At 40.1% G+C, this 14,701-nt stretch overlaps 1 protein-coding gene across 1 annotated transcript in view; it reads left to right on the forward strand.

The window, feature by feature from the left end:
- The window catches only part of MCCC1 (methylcrotonyl-CoA carboxylase subunit 1), a gene marked incomplete in the record, with an annotated part of 1,520,932 nt that overhangs the window by 1,183,944 nt on the left and 322,287 nt on the right, over nt 1–14,701 (forward strand). The window contains 1 exon segment of the mRNA XM_044070663.1: nt 9,331–9,417. Coding sequence (XP_043926598.1) covers nt 9,331–9,417 — 87 coding nt within the window.

The following is a 14,701-nucleotide window of genomic DNA, read 5'->3' on the forward strand; positions in this document are numbered from 1 at the left end:
GATGTAGGTTCAAATCCCACAAGTAAAAACTATACAGCACTGCATTTTTTTAATAATATTACATAAATTAAAATCTATACAAGTGGCATAAATGCCCTGCTATTAACTATAATCTGCTTAACTGGACCAAGCATATTTGCAATATATGCACATTGCAAGGATTGCTTTAAGCAATCCGTAATTATAGTTGATAGTTGTTAGGATGTATACTTAAATGTAATACTTCAGATAAAGTAGTTGTGTAATTGTGATCATGCATTGTATGTCACATATGATGGTACTAATTTTATCTCCTTGTTTCTCTCACCCCAACATCATCCATCTGTAACAAATCACTAAATGCTTTACAGCATAGCAAAGTAAGCCAACCCCATTGGGTCAGCCCCCCCACCACCACTTAACTGGCTCCAGAACTGATGCCCAGCACATCTGGGACCCAATCTGGCAGTACGGCCTCTGCTGCCACTGCACTACCTGCATCCTCAGGTAGCACTACCACATCAGCTGGTGCTGTGGTACCCTCCGGAAGTAGTGGCAGAGCTGGGGATTTTATTACCACCAGGCAATACCAGGTTTGGTGCATAGGGTCGTGCACAGCACCGTTGATATACGCCTACACCATATGGAGAGGCTGTGGTCCCTCATGGTCCATAAGAGGAGAAGACTTCAAGCACTCCAGCAGAGAAGGGGACGGTGAATGACAGTCTTGTGGCTGAGAACTAGATACTCACTGTCCCTATGTTTGATGGGCATGAGTTTGTGTTGTCCCCCACCTCGCCCTAGTCATGGCATCCCCCAGACTTGTGTCCCTCACCATCCCTGTGTCCCTCACCATCCCTGTGTCTTGTCTTGTTTGTCCTGTTTGTATTTGCTTCCTCACCTACCCAACTTACCTGACCCAGAATTACCAATGTCCTTTACTCAGCATTCCCCTCTTAATGAACTAAAAAAAAAAAAATGGGCACCTGTCCCACAAAAAAATTTCGTCCCATACTTAGATCTCCATTTCCCACACATCTTCTTGATACACTTGATTTGGTCCAGTTAGCTATACAACATGATTGTGTTGTTGTCACCCCTCTTTGTGGAGGTGACAGTCCAAATTCAGCTAATGTTCTGTATATATTTTCATTTTACACTGTTGAAATGGATAGCTATGATTCTTTCCTACTTCCTTCCTGCACATTCCTGTATTGCTTTCCCTTTGTTTTTCCCCCTGCTTGTCCTCCATTTCACCTCTGTTCTGTCTTCCCCCTACACAAAGGCTGCACCTTCACTTCTTTTTCTTCTTTTGGCTTTAACTGGTTAGGGGTCTCCAGAATGGATCACCTGTCTGCTCATGATTGGCAGTGGAGTTTTACAGTGTCAAGTTGCCAGCCCGGCGTTCAACCTTCCACACAAGGCACACACATGCACCCAGTCACGCCTAGGGTCAATTTAGAGTGTTCAATCCACTTACAGCATGTCTTTGGGATGTGGGAGGAAACCGGAGCACCTGGAGAAAACCCATGTGACCACAGGGAGGACATGCAGACTCCACACAGAAGGCACCCCAGCCGAGGATCGAACGGGAGAACCTCTTGCTGTGAGGTGGCAACTCTAACCGCTGCACCACCAAGGCTGCCCAAAGGCTGCACCTTCACTGATTTCTCAAATTACAGGCCAGTTGCTCTTCTCACTCCCATAACTAAGATCCTTGAAAAATGCATACACACACAACTCCTTGACTGTCTTCTAAGGAACAACCTCCTGTTCACATCCCAACATGGTTTTCAACCAAAACATAGTACTACAACTGCTCTAGTTAGTTGTACTAATTCTATCAACCAGCTTAGAAACAACGGACAACTCATCTCTTCAGTCTTCCTTGATATGTCAAAGGCTTTTGACACAGTATCCCACCAAAAACTTCTGAATGAGCTAGCCTCCTTGAGCTTTACCCAATCATCCTTTCCTCATTTATAAGCTACTTATTTGACCACCAACATGCAGTTAAGTGGCAAAATGAACTCTCCACCCTGCTACTTGTCTGTCGGTGTAGCTCAAGGCTCAATTATTGGTCCACTGCTCTTCACCATTTTTACCAACAAAGTCTGCACAGCCACTAAACATGCAACCATTGTTTAATGTACAGATGACTCCTCCCTCACATGTTCAGCTCCCTCCCTACCAGAACTCCTTCAAAGAACCCAACAAGACAAGACTCCTCCCTCATATGTTTAGCTCCCTCCTGGCAGAGCTCCTACAAAGAACACAACAATCTTTCCTAGATGTCGAAAAATACCTTTCAGACTTTCAGCTTGTACTCAATCCAAATAAAACCTGTGCTCTTCACAAGTACCAAAACACTTGATTGCCTTCCCCCTTTCAGTATCTGCTGTTCCAGTAAAACTGTAATCGAACCTATTGATCACACCAAGCTCCTTGGGCCACAATTGACAACAGTCTTAAATTCCACAAACACCTACTATCAAAAAAGTCCACATAAAGTTTGATTCACTGTACAGACTCAAGCCATTCCTAACTGATACCACCAGACATTTCATCTCCAGAACACACCTACTCTCCACCCCCTTATATAACTCACCAACATTCACTAATCTCAGAAAAACAGACATAAGCAAACTGGAATTCTACTATAATAAAATTACCAGATTTGCTTCAAACCTTCTTTATGCATCACTGCACAGCATTAAACCAACTAAAATGGATGTAACTACCTAATCTTATATTTTTTTAAACTAACTTCACTCACTCCATCCTTCAGTACCCTGATAACTGCCGAGCACTCAAGGACTTAGCTCAGCCCCACTCCAACTGTAGATCCCCAAGATCCTCTAGCAAACACCTACTGAAAGTAACTAAATCCAGTAATAGTCATGGTGATTCACTGTTCTCCAACAAAATGTCAAAGTCCTGGAACTCATTGCCTCAGATTATACTTAATACTAGTAACACATCCAAATTCAAACTACTTTTTAAGGAGCACCTAACCAACACCCAGCTTTGCTCCTGGACTAAGCCAGGCTAAACTTTCTTTCCTTCTTTATCTTATTACCATGCTATGCATTCTATGTGTTCTAAATCTGTCAGCTTCTACCCAGCTGCCTCAATTTCTGCCTGTCTATCATTTCATGCATTTTTACTTTGTGTATCCTATGTGAATTCAGACAATATATGTTTAGCTTATACATATTGTGTAAAGGCTTTACTCGGATGTATTGTTGTCTACTCTCATTATGACTCTGCAAATGACCTCTAATGACATGTCACCTAATTTATTTGCAGACAATCTTTTCTTTTCCATGTTATGTTCGACTTTTATTACTTAACTGTTTGAGTATTTCATCTTCGTCTGCATGTTGTTTTTATGCTTAAATATTGTACAGTTCTATTGACCACTGTTGTTCTTATTTTACCACTTTCACTCTATTAGTAATTGCATTATATGTAATAGAGCTTTCCTCCACTGTCTTATTTTACCAGTCTAACTTTAGTGCTAATTGTATCCATTAATCGGCGCCTTTATCCCCTGGCCTCTTTTGAAAATGAGCCATTGGGTCAGTCTGACTTACCAGTAAACAAAAGTAAAATAAAATAAACAAACACCTATAATCTGGTCAAAAAATAGAATCACACACAACACATGTAAGTACTGAAAAAAAAAAAAAAACAATGGAGCCCTTCACTTTTTGGACTCTATGTTTGCATGGAGTTTGGCATCGCACACCAATGCTAAGCGGTGGTGAACAACTCTTTATTGAGGCAGCTACCTCCGCTCAGTGCTGCTTAAACACACTGTGCTACATCAACACACAATAATACACAGTGAATGCAATGTAAAGTATAATTTCATTGCATTATCACTAATTTAAAAGTATTACATACACCTGGATTCGAACACTATAACATTTGGGCTGAAAAAGAAATGTGTCTATGCATTTACACCTGCTGCCACAGAGTCAGTTAAGCAGCACGTGTGTTTCATACTCTCTGTACTGAGAACTCTTAGAATGATAGCTCAGAGGCTCACATTTGCAAACAGCTTAACTACACGCAAACAGGGAAATAAGTAGAAGTCTGTATCTCATATGCACACTTTGCCAGCAGTCGTGCAAACCAGTTGCTAGGCGGTGCGCTTTCCAAAGTGGGCAACAACATGTATTGCTTTACTGTCCATTTAATGTTCTTGACATGAAACTACCTGTGGAAACAGGAAAAAATTAAGGTCCTGTCTAAGGCAATGTCACATATTTACAATGCAGCAATCTGTAACCTCCCCCGTGCATTGCATCCTTAGTCTCTCAGTACTTGTTCACAAATATATCAGCCACACTACATAAATTAATAACAAATATTGTGTTATGTACCATGCACATCTTTAGAATGAAGATAAACATTCAGATTTTTTAATACTTGTAGTAATGTGGACACCTGTTTGCATCTAGTTTGTAAAGGTGTCTCCTAAAGTATACCTGCACATTGGAAAACAACCACCAAATACTACACAAAACACCCCATCAGTCTGTTAACATGCAGAACTTGAAATATCTTGACAGTTGAACATACCTTCACATCCATTTCATGCAGGCATCCCATCATCTTCTTTCCAGCATCCAGTGCTGTTGTCATCTACTATAAGTTGTCTTGCAGCCTTGTAAAGGTCAGACTTGTGCCATGGTGCTTGCATAAAGTACTGAGTTCACTAGTCTGTGTAGTTAGATAGGTAAGGGTCGTGTTCCCACTGAACTCAACAGAGACGTGTGTGCATGCATGCATGCATGTATGTGTGTGTGTGTGTGTACATATGTGTCTGTCTAGTCAGAGGAGCACAAGTTTGTATCCAACAGTTATTACTCCAATCCTATGGATTGCCAATATTTTGAGACTTGCACATACCTGCATATCCATTTCACGCAGACCTCCCAACATTTCTCTCCAACATCCGGTGCTGATATCATCCACTGTAAGTTGTCCTGCAGCCTTATAAAAGTCAGATTTGCGCCATGGCACTTGCGTAGAGTACTGAGTTCTCTAGTCTCTGTATTTAGGTAGGGGTTCTTTTCTCACTGCACTCAGCTGGGATTTATGTGCATGTCTGTGTATATGTTTGGGAACTTGCTTGATATTAGAGAGCATTTCACAACAGCATGTGGAACACTGCTATTACCATTTTCTCCTCACCAGACACTGTTGATGTCAGCACCTATAAACTCTTGCCTGGCACTCTTCAAGTCACACTTGAGCTGTGAAGCTTGCCTTAAATACAGAGTTCTCTAGTCTGTGTACTTAGGTAGGGATTCTGTTATCATTGCAGTCAAATGGGGTGTGTATGTGTTTTTGCACTTGCTTGACATTAGAGAGAGCATTTTACAACAGCATGTGAGACACTGCTATTACCATTTTCTCCTCACCAGACTCTGCTGATGCCATCAGCTACAGCTGATTTGTGGATGTGTAGTGTTCCCATCAGGGCAGGATCAGAGACTAGACTGTTGGCCAGGGACAAGTCACCTCATCCTGTACGGTACATATTACAGTGGCAGGGCTTCAGTCTGTTCAAAGACATCATGGCATGGTTTGTAGGCCCTGTAATTTCTTGGTGAGAAACCCCTGTGGTCTGTCCAGCTGTTGCAGGTGTGTGGTGAGGTACATGCAAAAGGAAGCATTATACTCTATTAAAGTTCTGATGAGGTTCGAGTAAAGTGCTGTTGTATCATCCTGAAATGTGGATATGACGGCCTGACTTATGAGGTGCACAACTTAGCCTTTCCATACCACTGTGGACACTTGGTTGAAGTTCAGATTGCTATATACGTGCGTTCCCACTGGCTTTCAGCATAGGTAAAGTGTTGTCATTGTTGTAATTAGTGATGAATTCCACTTTGCAGGAGGAGAAAATGATGACACTCTTTTGCGTTTATTTTTAGACCGTTTGACTTTGGCACCAAGTCTGTGTTAGCCACTCCTGTAGTATGTTATCATCATTGATGGACTCATTGATTGCAACTAATATACAAGAATCAGTAAACTTGGTTACCCAAAGGCTGTATTCTTTAGCCTGGACTGTCTAGAAATTGATTCCAAACAGTAAGGGGCCATGCACATATGCTTGGGGTATGCCAGTGGTGACAGCTCTACTGGTAGAGGTTGATTCACCAACTTTCACAGTATGTGTTCTGTCGGTGGCCCATTTAGTTAACCATCTAGTGATAAAAGGGTTAATCTGCAGCTGGGAGAATTTCTCAATGATACCTTAGTGGGAGATTGTGTCCAAACCCTAGGCCAGATCAAGATAGGCAGTATGCACTTTTTTGCCTTCGTCCAGGCCTATCACAGGGAATCAATGGGCTGTGACAACATTACAGATAACCTATAGCATGACTCAGAACATGCACTTACCTGATACTGTTGGATACACACTTCAACATACCCTCCATGCAGGCTATGTTCGCGTGAAAGGGTGTACATCAACATGCATCTATCTGAGTTGGGGGGACAGCACATGATGCATGCTTGTGTAGGCACATCCTGACTCGCCTCATCTGTGAGGTAGACCAACATGTCATCATGGACCTGTTCTAAATGGACACTAGTAATATCCCGGCTGTGTACAGCAGATGTGTGAGTTGTTAATGCTACATCCACATCTGTTACATGTCCTCAAAAGAGGTCATCGAGGGCATGCATGATGACAACACTGTCATCCTGTGGAATTTGACCAGGCCAAGGCATTTGACACTACATTGTGGCCTAAACACCTATATCACCAAGTGGTAGACCACTGGATCACATACTTGGCATCTGAATATGTTGAAATTTGTGACACGACCTGTATATCGGGTCTAGTGATCAGGTCTATTCATCAGGGTTGTCTGCTAGGCCCTTTCTCCTCCATTATTTAAGTCACAGACATCAAGAATGACTTACACATCCTATGTCCAAACAGTTGTCTGGAAAACTACATATTGTGGGCAGTCTTTGAATCCAGCTATGATACTAATATAATACAGACAGTATCAACACACACCAAAGATTGCTGCCCCACAGCCATGACAGCACATGAGATTAAACAAAAACATGGGGGGATTTGTTACGTTATGAAAACAAACATACAACCCAAGGATAATGTAGACATCACACCCTATAAACAGACCAGTTAGTATGTGGTCTGTGTCCTGGGATATATGGTATGTGGAACATCCACCAGCATGTGGCCACAGTGATGACTGCTCCCTTGTGTGTAACACAACTACTGAGTATGTTTAGGATGTCCACATCAAAGGCCATAATACCTCCACAGTTCACATTCTTCATCACATCAATAACTGAGTGCAATGCACTCTTCTTCATGTACCTCCCTACACTTCTTCCACTGATGTGTAACTGAAGTATACCACCTTTGCCGCAGTGAGCTGCCACATATCTTATTGGTCATACATAGGTGTTCTTTTTGTTGCATAAACATTGCTGTCTGGTGGTTCTGAACCCCCACCAAGTTGTTACACCAGATGCATATGGGATACTTGTTCCAGTGATGCACACAGTACATACATAGCTGTTTGACAACATTGATGACATGGGCTGCATTCATGACCGTATGGATTGTGCCTCACAGATGCGCGTGCACACACACACACACACACACACACACACACACACACACATGCCATGAACACCAGTCAGTGATCATAATGTCACATACAGGGATAGCAGTGTCCCTCCTAATACCTCCAGCAGATGTTACAGTGTCAGGACGGTGTGCTTGATTACCCTCCTAGATTACTGAGATGGCATAATAGTTGTACAGTTGTGTTCGTGCAGGACCATGTATGATCACTCAGAATTACATATGTCAGTCATGGGATTACTGGTGGTATTATTCTGATATTTTCTATGATATTGCATGTTTCTTTTACTGTTCTCCATGAGCCTGTAAATGTGTCCCACTTTTTGGAGACCTCTGCTGACATTACAGTCATATTCAGGCAAATCAGTTTGCAAAGCTTCACAGTATGCACCCAACCCAAATTGTATGTAACATCCCTTATAGTTGTCTTGTCCATCATTCACGTCAGGATGCTTGTATCACAAAGACATCTTCTCCATTGTTATGTCACGTTGTCTGACTTTCAAATAATATACAGTCTCACTGTGCATTCTGTACTGTACCATGTTGATATATGATTAGTGCTCCTGCTACAACTGTCTTTCATTTACATGCCCTCATCTGCTGTATATTATATTTCATCTATCCTCTTTCCCTGTGTTCATTCCTGCAATCCATCTGTGTAAACCTGTTCAATACACACATTTCCCCTGACTGTTTGTTTTACACGTCAGTCCATGTACCCTTACAGATCATTACATAACTTGTACAGAATACCTGGAATGAGATTCCACAATACTCTGTACTATATACACTGTCCTGCACTGTGTTTGGACCATATACATTACTATATGATAATCCCTGGTAATTATTGTGGCATTCCGAGCGATCCTCCTAACCTAAGTTGCTGTAAGGTAAACGACTTCGCTGTTCGTGTTGCTTTACATGGTTTCCTGGCTGGCAACACTGTTTCAGGCCACCAAACTGCACTTGTTTGCATTTAAATGTGGTGCGTGGCATGAATATGTATTCACCGCTGCTGATCACTGTGCAAACATGTAGGGCTTCCCACAAAGAGGAGGGAGAAGACACGGCATGGGATTACTTAAGACTTGCTGTCAATGTAAGATAATCTTGTGCAAGCATTATGTCAGAGTATCTCACTTATGCTGGGAGTAAGTCTTACATAATCTAGCCTGTGATACTTCCTGGACTGCTAGTTGAGAAATTGCTGTTAAAGTACTTGTGTTAGTAAATTTGAGGATTCAAAGACTGGTGGATGTGAAATACCATCCCTGACGTCATTTAAGTGTGTAACACAACCTGTTATTATACTGTCAAGATCGGAACTCCATACTTAGTTGATAATATAATACTGACAGTAATATGATTGGGGGAGTAGTCAGAATTGTAGAGCAAAGCCGAATAAAGATTACTTTAAAAACATTTTATTATTATTATTATTATTATTATTATTATTATTATTATTATTGTTATTATTTGTAGTGATGCAAGGAAAGAATTGATTAAAATGCTTGTTAAGAAAGAAGAATAAAATTAAAAGTGCAATTTATCTTTACAACAGTCGCATTCTATGTATTTGATAAACCATAATATGTTTTTTTACCAAACTGTAGAAGAAGATAATTTGTCCAAAATAGTTGTCACACCTCTGCAAACTGCAGTTAAAGGTGTCTTGTCTCATTGCATTTTTTTTCCAGACCAGTTCTCACCTTTTGCATCAGGCAGTGGCAGGAGATTAAATAATATCTACACTCGGAATCTAACACTAGTGGATGGTGACACAAGTAAGTGCTACATTTCTGGAGTTATCATTACCATTGGTACTGCCTGGCACCTTTTATCAGTGTGCTTTATCTGAGATGCTTCTAAGTGATGTGCAACTTGCATAGGGTTTTGAGATAAGAATTCTAAAATGTTTATGTTTTTGTACATGAGTTTATACGTGCATGTATTTACTATTTTATATATGGATACTTTATACTGCTGTCTTTTTAAATGTTTAAATGTGATATTGATTAATGTGAGTGGTTGATTTTTTTTTTTTTTTCAATGAGGTGGTTTATGTTTCTTAAGTATTTCTTTACAACTTCTTATATTGTGATGAAGTTTGTGTTGCATTTTAATGAATGAAACCACTAAATTATTAAATCTTGTTTTGGTGTGACTGTGCCTAGTGTATTTGTGCTAGATTGTGTGGTTACTTGCCTTAAGTAAATATCTTATTAGAGGGGTTTTTACTACATTTTCTGACTCTAGTTCCATGTTTAGTTCTTGCCATTTGACATTTCTCTGGCTCATTACCTTTCTAACTTTTATAAGTACTAGTTTCAAAGCATTACCTGTCTCTGTCTCTTTTTTATTTATTTATTTTATTTAATTGCTTGACATTTGTTGACCAGGAAAGTGCAACTGGGTCAGGAACCCATTTTCACTGGAAACCCAGGGAGAAAAGCTGTACAAAGTAAAAAAAAAAAAACTTTTAGTAAATATTAAGTACAGTGATCATTTAATTTCCATGGAAGTGTAGCTTACAAATTACATGGTAGCTCTTTTGAAATATTGGCAGTTGATAATCGCTTACAGCAGTAATTATTGCAGTCAAGAAATGCAGAGATATAGGTTAATATAGTTAATCTAGTTACAATATTTTTAGGTAGTACACACCTATATGAAAGTCTGCATAGTTTAAAAGGTGTTTAGGTAGACTCTAGGTAGATCTTTGGGAAAAGCTTAAGAGAAAGTAAAGGTAAGACTCTCAGATAATTTGAAGAGAAAAATGGGGGGCTTAATTTTTGTGGTCGGGACTCAATCAGGCAGATGTGTCTTTTGGGGGGGGTGCAGGGTAGAGTAGGAGGAAGAATGGAGTAGAGGAGATAGTGTTTAAGGTGGGGGATAGGAAGGGAGGAGCTAGGTCAATTGGAACAGGGGTTGCTATAGGTCGCTTTGGAACAGGGGCAGATGCTTGTATATTGTAGTTGTTTTGAGTTTGAAATTCTTAGTCTGTAATTGTCCTGATGCTGGTTGGTAAGGCATTCCAGAGTTTTGCCACAGTGTAAGAGTATAGGCACTGCAAGCATTTTTATTTGGTCGTGAAGGGTTATTTATTTAATTATTTATTTGACATGTGTTAAACAGGTTAGTCCAACTGAGCCAGAGGACCATTTTTAGTGGAGACCTGAGAAGAATAGCTCCAGATAGTTTACAAATTTTTATGTATAACAGCAATGAAAAAAGTGGTCAAATGTAAAACATATGTTAGCAGTGTAACAACAAATGAACAAGGTGGTTACATGTAAAACATATGACAAGAGAGAACATAGGAGTAATATCCTAACATTCAGGAATAAAATTGAATATATAAAAAAAAAATAGTACACTATAATAGTATGAGATGAAAAAAAGAACAAAAGATTGTAGCAATTATAAAACAATAAAATGAGGTATATACATGGTAATTGACAATAGAGACCTGAGCTTGACAATAACAGTTGTGTTTTTAAATACAAGCTATGTCAGATAAGATTGTATGACTGAGCGAAAAGGAAAAGTGGGTTCATTACAATAAAGGAGTAAAAGTTGTGTGACTGGTTACTAGTTGCTTGTTGGCACAAGACAAGACGAGCATACACTGCAAAGTCCAACAAGGTTTAATAGCTGAGTAAAACAAGCTTACAGCGATCAGTAGTCCGGTCCACACTCTGGTAACTGCCACGCAATAAAAAGTTAAAAACTATCTGGCTGCACAGAATCCAAGTCACAAAGTGTACACTCGTCTTGTCTTGTGAAACCTTGTTGGACTTGGCAGTGTACGCTCGTCTTGTCTTGTGAAACCTTGTTGGACTTTACAGTGTACACTCGTCTTTGAAAACCTTGTTGGACTTTGCAGTGTACGCTCGTCTTGTCTTGTGAAACTCTGTTGGATTTTGCAGTGTACGCTCGTCTTGTCTTGTGAAACCTTGTTGGACTTTGCAGTGTACGCTCGTCTTGTGCCCATTAGTTTTTGGACGTTTTTAGTAGATACTAGTTGCTTGTCTTTAGAGCTGGGTTTTCTGGTGGGTGTGTAGGCTTGGAGGAGTGAGTTGAGTGCTGGGCAGTTATCAGTTTGATATACAACTTTGTGTGCCATATTGAGTTGTAGTTGGTGTAGGAGGTGTGGAAGTTTGAGCCAGTTGAAGGTATTGAGAGCATTGCAGGGGTGTGTGTTGTGGGGTGCATTTATAGCGAATGTAGCAATTTTATTATAACAGGATTCCAGTTTGTTTTTTAGGGTATTCTGAATGTTTGTCAGAATGGAAGAAGACGGGAACAGGTATGTAGTAGCCAGGGTGGTTTTGGTGGTTTGAGTTCATGAAGTTTTTGTGCCAGTATAGCACTCCTAGTTTGCAGTGAGTTTTTTTTTGTTTGCATTATGAATACGTAGATCAAAGGAAAGGCTATTCTCTATGGTTACGCCTAGTAATTTGGCTTGGGAAATAACTTCTAGTTGAGTATTGTTTAGAGAAATTATCTTGAAGTCAGCTGAGAGATTTTTGTTTGTGAAAGGGAGAAGTTTTGTTTTATTTGGGTTCAGCAGGAGCTGTGCATTGTTTAGGCAGGTCTGTACGGAAGTGAAGGCAGTTTGGGTTAGATGCTTAAGGTGTTTTATGTTGTTGGAGGAGGAGATGATAGTAGAATCAACGGCATATTATTTAAGGGAGTTTTGGTGGGAGGTGGTGTGAAGGTTGTTAACGAAGATGTTAGAGTAATGGTCTGAGAATGGGCCCCCTGTGGAACTCCATTGCCATTAGGTAGTTTGAGAGGATTCCCTGCCATTTTACGCATAGTTGCTTGTCTGTTACATAACTGTTGAACCATAGTTGAGTACTAGGGGAAAGACCGAGGGTAGAGAGTTGTTGTAGTTTTGGGTGGGAAACGGTGTTAATGGCCTTGGATAGATCAAGAAATTTTACAGATGTCAACAGTCTGGCCTCCCTAGCTGTGTTGAAAGAGGCTAATGCAATAGTTGTACTATGTGAAGGTCTAAAGATATGCTGGGTGGGGGCAAGTTGTTTTGTAGATGTTTATGTATGCATTTTTCTAATAGTTTGGATAGGGTAGATAGTATAGCGATGGGGCGATAACTGAAAATGTCATAAGATTTACCACCTTTGTGTACAGGTGTTATTGTTTTTTTTTCCACAGGGTGTGGATGTAGAATTTCATGATGGATTGGTTGATGTGTATACAGCGGCAAGTTTTAAGTACTCTGGTGGGAGGTTGTCAGTGGAGGGAGAACAAGGTTTTAGTTTGAGGAGCAACTTATGTATGTGGTGAGTGGGTACAGGTTGGAGAGTAAGGAGAGGAAGATGTTGGTGTGTTGTGGTGGTGTCCTGAGGGCGCTGGGAAGATAAGGAGGGGGTGTTTTGTAATTGTTTGGGAGGAGGTGGGGTTTTGCTAGGGATGAGCGTTTTGGGGCTGATTGGAGGGATTGAGTAGACTGAGTGTGCTGTCTATGAAATGTGTGTTGAAAGCTTCAGCTATGTGGGATAGGGGTTTATCAATGGCAGGGTGTGGGTTTTCTTTGGTTCCAGGGTTAATGAGCTGAGAGATGGTATACCAAATTTTTGGGGGTTATTTTTGTGGGAGGTTAGTTGGTGGGGAAAAAATAGTGCTTCTTGTAATTGTTAAACATTTTTTTTTTTGGCTTGGTTGCATAGTTGTTTGTACTTTTCGTAGTTTGGGTCACTTTTAATTTTTTGCCATTCTTGTTCATCCTTGTCTCTTGTTACTAGTAGGTTTTGAGTGTTCTTGGTTAGCCAGAGGGAGGGGGCCTAAGTTGTTAAGGGTATCTAGGAATATTTTGTTGAAGTGGCTGATAGTGTCATCTTGGTAGGGATTTTAGTTAAGGGCCAGTTTATAGATTTTTAGTATTGAGTTAAATTGCTGTTGGTTGAAGTTAGACAAATTACGTGAGGTTTTATAAATGTGTTTTTTGTTGGTGTGGGTTATGGCTCTGTTAGTATAGGTGGGTAGGTGGTCACTTATCTTATTAGGTAAGTTTCCAGAGTTGGTGTTTTTGTGGGGATCTGAAATTAGGATCCAGTCAAGTGTAGTTCATTGGTCTTTATTTTTTTGAAATTCGAGTTGAAGAAGAGATAAGTTGGCTAAAACCATTTAGGTTTATGCTGTTGGTCGTGTGTTCAGAGTTTAGATTTTGCCAATTTATGTTGCTATCCCCCAGGATGATGGTTTCAATGGAAATGTTTTGGGAGATCCAGGATAGGATGTCTTCTAATATGATGATGTTATTCCCCTGGAGGAATATATAGGACGGCAATGCATGGTTCGGTATTATTGATTTTTAAGGTGGCTAAGAGGATTTCACCCATATAAATGGAATGGATGGGTTTAGGATATGGGAGTAGGGTGAGTGTGGTAGGATAGATTAATGCTACACCTCCCCCTTTTTTTGAGTTCACTCTGCTCTAATTATGTCATACCCTGGTGGGAGTAGTTCAGTATCTTTAATATGTGGCTTGAGCCAAGTTTCTTTGAGATTTCCCATCAGAGGAATGCTGGGTTAGCCATGCATGGAGTTCTGTAGTTCTGTTGCAGACGCTGCACATGTTAAGAGTGATTAAAAGTAGATTTTTACTGGCAGAAGTTTTAGACGAGGTGGGGTTAAGAGGATGGGCCTGGATTAGGATGGATATTCCACATTGGGCTAAGTAGGAGTCTATTTTTGTGTGGTTGTTAAGGAGGGTTGTTTTATTTAAATGCTTTAATTTAGTTATAGGTGGGGGGTGTAGGTTTAGGTGAGTCATGTAGAATTTTCAGGTCGGTGAATAATACTATGATGGACTTGCATAGAGTAGGTGATATATTAGAGAATATTTGTTTTTGTTTCTAGGGAACTATTGGATGTGGAGGATTTTACTGGTATGAGAAAGTTCTGGGGGGTTAATGATGTGTTTTATATAATGTGCTACATATTTTAACAATTTAAAACAAAAATATATCCTTTATTTTCTGTTTTTGCTAAGAATGCTTTTGTCTCCACACTCTGGGGATTTAAGATATAAAAGACAA

This window comes from Protopterus annectens, chromosome 4.part1, assembly GCF_019279795.1.
Source record: "Protopterus annectens isolate FY-2018-M chromosome 4.part1, PAN1.0, whole genome shotgun sequence".
NCBI classification, from domain to species: Eukaryota; Metazoa; Chordata; order Ceratodontiformes; family Protopteridae; genus Protopterus; species Protopterus annectens.